The sequence below is a fragment of the Artibeus jamaicensis genome, unplaced genomic scaffold (genome assembly GCF_021234435.1).
Source record: "Artibeus jamaicensis isolate MK-2021 breed Jamaican fruit bat unplaced genomic scaffold, CSHL_Jam_final contig_332, whole genome shotgun sequence".
NCBI classification, from domain to species: domain Eukaryota; kingdom Metazoa; phylum Chordata; class Mammalia; order Chiroptera; family Phyllostomidae; genus Artibeus; species Artibeus jamaicensis.
In genome coordinates this window covers 121,802-129,917 of record NW_026521788.1, presented here as the reverse complement: position 1 = coordinate 129,917, position 8,116 = coordinate 121,802, and the positions used below count along the sequence as shown (strand labels likewise).

The 8,116-nt window shown below is 37.5% G+C and overlaps 1 protein-coding gene across 3 annotated transcripts in view; it reads left to right on the top strand.

The window, feature by feature from the left end:
- Positions 1 to 351: 351 nt before the first annotated feature.
- The window catches only part of HELLS (helicase, lymphoid specific), a 40,921-nt gene continuing 33,156 nt past the window's right edge, over positions 352 to 8,116 (top strand). For 2 of the 3 annotated variants that reach the window (XM_037143014.2, XM_037143013.2), the window contains exons 1-4: positions 352 to 508; positions 921 to 1,042; positions 5,765 to 5,887; positions 6,366 to 6,422. In XM_037143014.2, coding sequence (XP_036998909.1) covers positions 478 to 508; positions 921 to 1,042; positions 5,765 to 5,887; positions 6,366 to 6,422 — 333 coding nt within the window. In that variant the 5' untranslated portion in view covers positions 352 to 477. The remainder of the gene's footprint in view (positions 509 to 920; positions 1,043 to 5,764; positions 5,888 to 6,365; positions 6,423 to 8,116) is intronic. The other variant, XM_053664010.1, reaches the window with a different exon arrangement.

Here is an 8,116-nt window from a genome sequence, read left to right as displayed (position 1 = left end):
ACTCGTACGTATTTACTACCCCAAAAGATCATCAGTTCCGGGAATTTAGCTACACCAGCCAGTGTGCGGAGGTGCTTTGCAAAACTGTTAAGAGAGCTATTAAAGTATCAACCAGCATGTGAGGAAACTGGGCTCTCCACAGTAGGCAAACTCGCCCAGTACCACAGCTAATTAAATGCTGATTTATGCAGCACAAAGTAGTTTCCCGAAGACGGAAGTCTAAATAAATGCTAACCATCACCCAGGTGGGTTTTCTGAACCAAATCTCGCACCGCCGGAGGCTGGGGCGGGGTTGGGGGCGGGGAGCACGAAGTATCGCGAGATTACGTTGTTTTTCCCCCGCGAAAGTGAAGCGCGCTTTTTTCCTTTCGCTGGGACTCTCGGAGAAGATTCCGCCCGGCAGCAGCAGAGAGGCTGTGGCGCGCGAGCGTTGCACTTGCTGAGGAGGAGACCTTGCGCCAGAGTGTGTGTCCAGCCATGCCCGCCCAACAGCCCAAAAGCAGCGACGGTGAGTGAGGAGAATCTTTCTCTGGGTACGGGCTGTGGCGTCCTGGGCAGAGGGGGCCGCAGCATGGAAGCCGCAGCTGAAACTGTGAGGGAAAGGCTTACCCCGGGCATAGAATGAGCAGCAAAAGGAGTACGAACCTGTTACGAGTGAGTTGGGGGTGCACGATGTAGGAGATTTTTACACGGGGAGAGCTGCATTTTCCCGAGCGCCCCGATTTGTAAACCGGGGTCCAGGCGACTTGTTGACCTTGTGAAAACCTGGGGTATCTCTAGCGAGGTGATGCAGGCGTCTCTCCGTGGGTGCTAGACGTTGTCTGGAATTTATCTGGGAAGGAGGGAAAGGATTTTATGTGGGACTTGAGTCATTGGTAAATTTTTAAAAACTGCAACTCGGAAGCCTTCTTCCTCCCCAGGGCCCCGGGCTCCGGAGAGGGTGGAGGAGCCGGAGCCGGCCGTGATCACCCCAGCCATGCTGGAGGAGGAGGAACAGCTGGAGGCTGCTGGGCTTGAGAGGGAGCGGAAGATGCTAGAAAAGGTAACTTCAGGAATGAAGTTTGTGGACCTTGAAGCCGGTGGTAACCTGAGGCTTCTTCCTCGGGGGTGCGGTGTGTGTTCCTCGGTTTCCCCCGGAAACTTTAAAACGGACTTTGTTGCTTACTCATCTTGCGTATGTTTACAGATGCTCTCTCTGAGAGACTTTTGCACGTACTTTGCAGGGTGCTCCTGTGAGAGGGAATTCTGGCCTGTATCGGGGCCTCACGTCTCTGAAGTGAGCATTTCAAGCCATTATAATTCTTCCAAAGTTGATAGTTGTTTCGGCGCAGTTTGCCACCTAAGTGATCGACATGCTTTTTTGTTTTCTTGGACTGCTCCTAGAGGAGATTCTTAAGGTTAAACGGTGGTGTGCTTGTTTCCGTAAGTTGCTTTACTTGTGGTTTTCATACGCGCAGTATGTATTCTGTAGGTTACTGAAAGAAGTTTTTAACCTTTTGAAAAAATTCTGAAATACATTTCACTTCAATAGTAAAGGCCCACCCTCCTGCCTAATTTCTGCATATGCAAGAAAAAATTGCCATCTAGCCACCACCTCTTACCTACTGCCTAGTGAGTGATTGTCTTGTAATAACTCACTTAGACCTCCTAATATTAGGATGATATAGATACTTTAAAAAATATTTTATTTATCTTTAGAGGGGAGGGAAGGAGAGAGGGAGAGAAATATCAATGTATGGTTGCCTCTCATGTGTCCCCTGCTGGGAACTAGCCTGCAACCCAGGCATGTGCCCTGACTGGGAATCGAACCTTGGTTGCTTGGTTCCCAGGCCCGAGCTCAATCCACTGAGCTACACCAGCCAGGGCCTAGGATGTTATAGATACTTTTGATATCTCTGTTTACATAAGACAAAACTTAGGTGCTTGAGGGCCGGGCCACACACTGATAAACTCAGATCAGAACAGTGCCTCTCTCCAGAGTTCCTGTCCTTAACCCTACACCCCTCTAAGGAAATACACATTCGAGTTGAATTAATTCCCTGGAATTACATAACTGTTTATATTGTGAAGTAATGCACTCCAAAGATAAGTAATGAATCAGATGGTTCCCTGTAGTTTTATGTCAGCAGCAGTGATTTTTCATATTGTTAACACCGCATGTACATTTGTTGCAAGGCACTGTTCTGAATGCTATACATATATCTACGCAATGAATCCTCAGCTATTCTATAAAATAGGTGGTGTTGTTAAGCAAGGTTACTGTTAACCATACTACTTAAATTACTAATATAAACTATTATTTTCACTAAATATTCTGTGAAGTAGGTTCTGTTTTTACCTCATTTTACAGATGAGGAAACTGCAGCACTTACAGGTAGCCTAGGTTGCCACAGCTAGTAAGTGGCAGAACCAAAATGCATCACACTTTTTAACCACTCTGCTATGCTTTCATGCCAGTAATATGGATTCTTCTATTACTGATCATCGTAGTTGACCATAAATGGTAACAAATTGTATTTTTTAAACTCCTCACCGGAGCACATAGTCACCAATTTGAGAGACATCTATGTCAGAAAAATGTTGATCAGTTGCCTCCTGCATGTGTCCCCACTGAGGACGGAACCACCTTTTGGTTTTCAGGGATGATGCTCCAACCATTTGAGCCACCCGACCAAGGTGTTAACAGATTTTAATAGAATGGCGAGGTTGACCTTGAATCACCTCGTTCTCTGAATTTCCATAGTACTTCATTCACAGTATTAGCATTACTTTTTTGACTTTCTCACTTTGTTTCTTCAGGGCACACCACTTAACTGTTTTGTTTTTGTAGGCGCTGCACTTAGTCATAAGTGTTTATTGAATTTCTACATATGGTAAAAAGATATTTTATAATTTATTACATAACATATAGAAGATTACAAGAAATAAATTGCACTTAAGCCAGGTGAGTTTTAAAGGAGGAATCCTGGGGCAAGTGTCTGGAATAATATCAACTTCAGAGTTTGTAAGAATGATAAAAACCTTCATTTTTGTGCAGTGTTCATTCAGCTTTGTAACCCATGAATGTTGTTGGGTAAGGAAATACCATTTGAAAAAAGTGAAGTACAATAAGAATACATTCCTACAATGTGTTAGTATAAGGGAAGAAATATTTTCACTTGGAAAAAGATCTGTCAATATCTATAGTATTTAAGTTATTGGGATCAAAATGCAATTTGAGATCAAAATTTAAACTAGGGGGAAAATGACTTATATTTTCAGTGAAATTTTAAAGTTTTTGAACATTTTCCAGTTAGTCCTAAAATTTTTTGTAATTGTTATTGTTGAGGTATAGGTATAGTACAGCTAGCTTGTTTTGTTTTTCTGTTTAAGCAGTTGTACAATTAAAATAGCAATTTTCAGTCTACTTTTAGTCCCATGAATAAAGCATACTGTCCATCTGAATCCAACACAGGGCCATAATTTGCTAAAAGCCTTGTTTGGTGGTTTGTGGTTATTAGATTGTCTTTTTATGCAAGTACTGAAAGAATTTAATTAAAAATTTTTTTTAAATTAATTTTTGCACTTGACATTTATAAATTATTTCCTAGGTCATTATGGAAAAAATTCTGAGTCTCTACCTACAAGTCTTTGGAGGTCAAAATACTGTCAAAAGTAAAGATACCTTTTCAGAGAATACAGTATTTATGGGCATATTATTTAGAAGTACTTAAGAGAGGAAGAGACAGTTTAAGCCTTAATGAGAAGCTTTTACTTGGCTTTTGGAGACTTAAAGGATTATGAAGAGTCTGGACAATGACTTTGACATTCACGTACTACTCTTACTTTTGGGGGCTTTTCACCTGCATTTTCTTTAGAAAGAAGTCATTGTTAGTCTAGAATACTGAAGAGTAGCATTAATGCTGTCTGAAGTGAGGGGGCAGATAAGAATTAGGAGAAGTAAAAGGATATAGTTTGTATGGTATAAACTGAAATATAGTTCTCCCACCCTCAGAATTTAGGGTTGGTGTTGGCAGAGAAAATGGGTTAGACAGTGGGGAATTTATGTGCTTGGTCTTGTTGGCATATACTTTCATTCTGGTCATCGATATAATGCCAAGGCATTCAGTGCTTGTGGAAAATGTACCTTACTATTATAAAACAAAGTCAAGAAAGAGTAATAGTAGATAAGATTTACTACAAAGCTATTTTGAAATACTAAAGACTGGGTTTAAAGGTTAACCGTTGACATAGTATTCTAACTACATTAATTATAAATTGTTCATAATGCCATCTTCAAGCTTTAATTTAAAAATGTATACTAATGTATAAAATTCTCTACTAATGTATATAATATACAAAGGTATAATTTTGAATAGTTTTTAAGATAGCAAATACATGTAAATTAGCCCAAAATAAAATTTTAAACAAATTTCAAAAGTTTAAGAATTCATTTTTATAAAGTTGTAAGTAATTTCCCTGTTTGTAATATCCACCTCATTCATTGACTACCTTATAGTAATTACAATGTAGTATATTAGTAATTGTAAAAGAAAGGCTGTCCTAAAAGAACTTAAAATAGGGTTTGATAAGATGTTCACAGAGATTAACTTCATGGGTAAGATTATGAGAGATTTTAAAATATTTTTTCTATAATGTACTTGTATTACTTTAGTAGTTTTTATTAGGTGTCTCATTGAGATTGCTTTAACAATTGAAAAGAAACTTATTTTGAAAGAAAAATTACAGCAATATATATTATATATCTAAGGAAAAGCTTCCTTAGATATAGATATAGTTATATTTCTAGATAAACCAATATACAATGGTACCTAATTTATAAGGTCAAGCTTTAACCACTAAATTGAAGTTAATTAGATTATTCTATCTCTGGTTGGTGTCTCTCACACACAGTGTGTCTTGGGTGGAATTGATGGTAGGGTTTGCATATATTTGGCTTTAGTAAATGAAGACAGCTCTCAGTTGATTCACTTGAGCCTGCTTTATGTTTTACTTTAAGTGTACATTATACTGGGCTGGCAAATTATGAGCTGGGTTTGAGTGGTACTTGTTGATTAAATAGGAGTATTGGAACACAGATGTGTTCATTTGTTTACACACTGTTTATTACTACTCTTCAAAAAGGCAGAATTGAGTATCTGCAGAATGATCCATATAAAGCTCAAATATTTAAATATTTACACTTTGACCCTATACAGAAAGGGTTGTGAGCCACTGAACTATGCTATTTGTTGCTTTTTTTGTTTTCTGTCATGTGCCCTGTGCTATTCTTTTAAAACACTAAACTTTTGTCAGTGTAAAGCCACTATTGTAGATGTTTAGAAATCAATAAAGGGTGTGTAAAAGTCTAATGTTCTTTCAAATAATACTTTTTCTTTGGTTTAAAACCTTAACTCCAACTTGAATGAAATATTTGCTTTCTAACTTTAATTTCAAATATTTTTAAAAGGGATCCTTAACTTAGTAGATGCCAGTAACCATCTGCCCAGTCTCTGAAATTTCAGTATTTCCGTATGCAAGCTACATGTTACCAGATTGCCTCTTGAACCCAAGAATCATTTTTTTCCAGTTATTCTAGTTTTTGGTTTGGAAAAAAAAGTATTTTTAGTAAATAAATTAATATTATTAAAATATTTTTCAATTAACTACATGAAATATATTAAACCTAAAGAACATTTATTTAGTCAGTTTTGTTACACTTTATGTAAAAAATCAATGTATGTCAGAAAACTTGAATAATTATGTAAGTTTTCTCTTTGGATAGGCTCGCTTGTGTTGGGATAGGGAGTCCGTGGATATTCGGTACCGTAGACTTCAACATTTGCTTGAGAAAAGCAATATCTACTCTAAATTTTTATTGACTAAAATGGAACAGCAACAGTTAGAGGTATGTATACCTGATTGATTATAGCTAATAGCTTACATTTTTAAAACTAGCTTTATTGAGGTAGAAATCACATATAATAAAACATTTTAAGTTTATAGTTTAATAATTTTTTACCAGTGTGTAGACTTCTGTGACCATCAGCACAATTAGGATAAAGAACATTTCCATCATTCCCAAAAGTTAATCTTGTTCAGTAATCCTTAGGCCTGGCTGTGGGCAACTGTTGATTCTGTTTTGTCACTATAGGTTAATATTCCTTTTTCTAGAATATCGTATAAATGGGGCCACATGGAAAAGAACACTCTTTTTGTCTTGCTTCTTTTAGTTCAGCATATTTTTAAGATTCACTTATGTTGTTTACTCAGTAGGTCATTCTTTTTATTGCTGAGAAACATTCCACTGCATGAATATAAGTTATTTGAGATGTGTTTTATATTTTGCATTTCTGTTTGTGACACTAAGGAAATTTATTTTACAGGAACAGAAGAAGAAAGAGAAATTAGAGAGAAAAAAGGAATCTTCCAAACTTGCTATGGTAATGTATAGTAGACTATAAAATACATTATATGTGTTACCTTAAATATTGAAGAAATTTTTTTGTGTTTTTGTTTTTAATTGTATTGAATTTATTGGAGTGACATTGGTTAATAACATTACATAGGTTTCAGGTGTATAATCCTACAGTACATCACTCCTACATTGTGTTGTGTGTTCACCAAAGTTAGGTTTCCTTTTATCACTATTTATCCCCCCTTTACCCTCTTATTTCTACCTAGCCCCCACCACCTGGGCAGTCACCACACTGTTTTCCATATCTTTACATACAAACATTGAATTGATACATTACTTCTCTTTTGTGTTCTTTTAACCTTATCGATCATATATTTTAACCTTTATCTGATAATCTGTCCTTGTTACAAATTGCATAGGAACATGTAAAACTTTCTCAGTATTTTAGATGGGAAAGAAAGACTCTAAAAAGTATGCCTTCATTTTATTCTGTGGACTGTATTTCATATATATAAGATTTTACTTTCTTGCCCTGGCTGGTGTAGCTCAGTGGATTGAGCTCTGGCCTGGGAACTGAAAGGTCGCAGGTTCAATCCCTGGTCAGGGAACTATTCCTGGGTTGCTGGCCAGGGCCCAGGTTTAGGGAGGTGAGAGGTGACCTATGATGTTTCTCTCTCTCTTTTTCTCCCTCTCTTCCTCTCTTCCCCAAAAGGAAATAAATAACATCTTAATATTTGACTTTCTTATCTGGGAAAAATCTGCAAATATTTTATACTGTAAGGCATTTTATAAATGGCCAGTACTTTTGGACCCTGTAATGATTACTTTTTCTTCTTCATGCCTTCAGCCTCATCACATCAACTTGTAGTGATAACAGTAATCTAGATTTGTAGCTTGTGCATAGCTAGAACAGCGGAGCAAAATTGGAGCAGATAGTCATCTACTAATATTTCAGATGCTAGAGCACTCATTTAGGGATAGCCTAAATTTTAGATGTGATCTTTCTGAAAAATTTGTTGTGGTTTTTTTAAAAGGGATCTTATTTACATAGTTTTAGAGCAAAAGAAAGGGAGAGAAAATCAATGTGCGATTGCCTCTTGCGTGCCCCCTACTGGGGACCTGGCTGGCAACCCAGGCATGTGCCCTGACTGGGAGTCAAACCAGCCACCCTTTGATTCACAGGCTGGCACTCAGTCCACTGAGCCACACCAGTTGGGGCATGAAGAGTATGTTTTAACATGAGGTTGTTTAATACCATAATGATGGGAAGTATATAAAGAACAATTGTGCTAATGAGATGAGGAATAACAAAGCCAACATTTATTGAGTACTTACTATGTGTCAGGTATTACTCTAAGCCTCACAGGTTTTTCCTTAATTCTTTTTTTTTTTATAGAAAGAATCTTTTTTTTAAAGATTTTATTTATTTATCTTTAGAGAGGAAGGGAAGGAGAGAAATATCAGTGCATGGTTGCCTCTCATGAGTCCCTTGCTGGGAACTGGCCTGCAACCTAGGCATGTGCCCTGACTGGGAATCAACCGTGATTATGTGGTTCGCAGGCCCACACTCAATCCACTGAGCCACACCAGCCAGGGCCCTTAATTCTTAAAATAGCTTTTGGGTACAGGTACAGGTCATTGTCCCCATTTTATATTTAAAGAAGCTGATACAAGAGGATAAAAGAATAGTTTATCTTCCTTTGCAGATACAAGAGGATA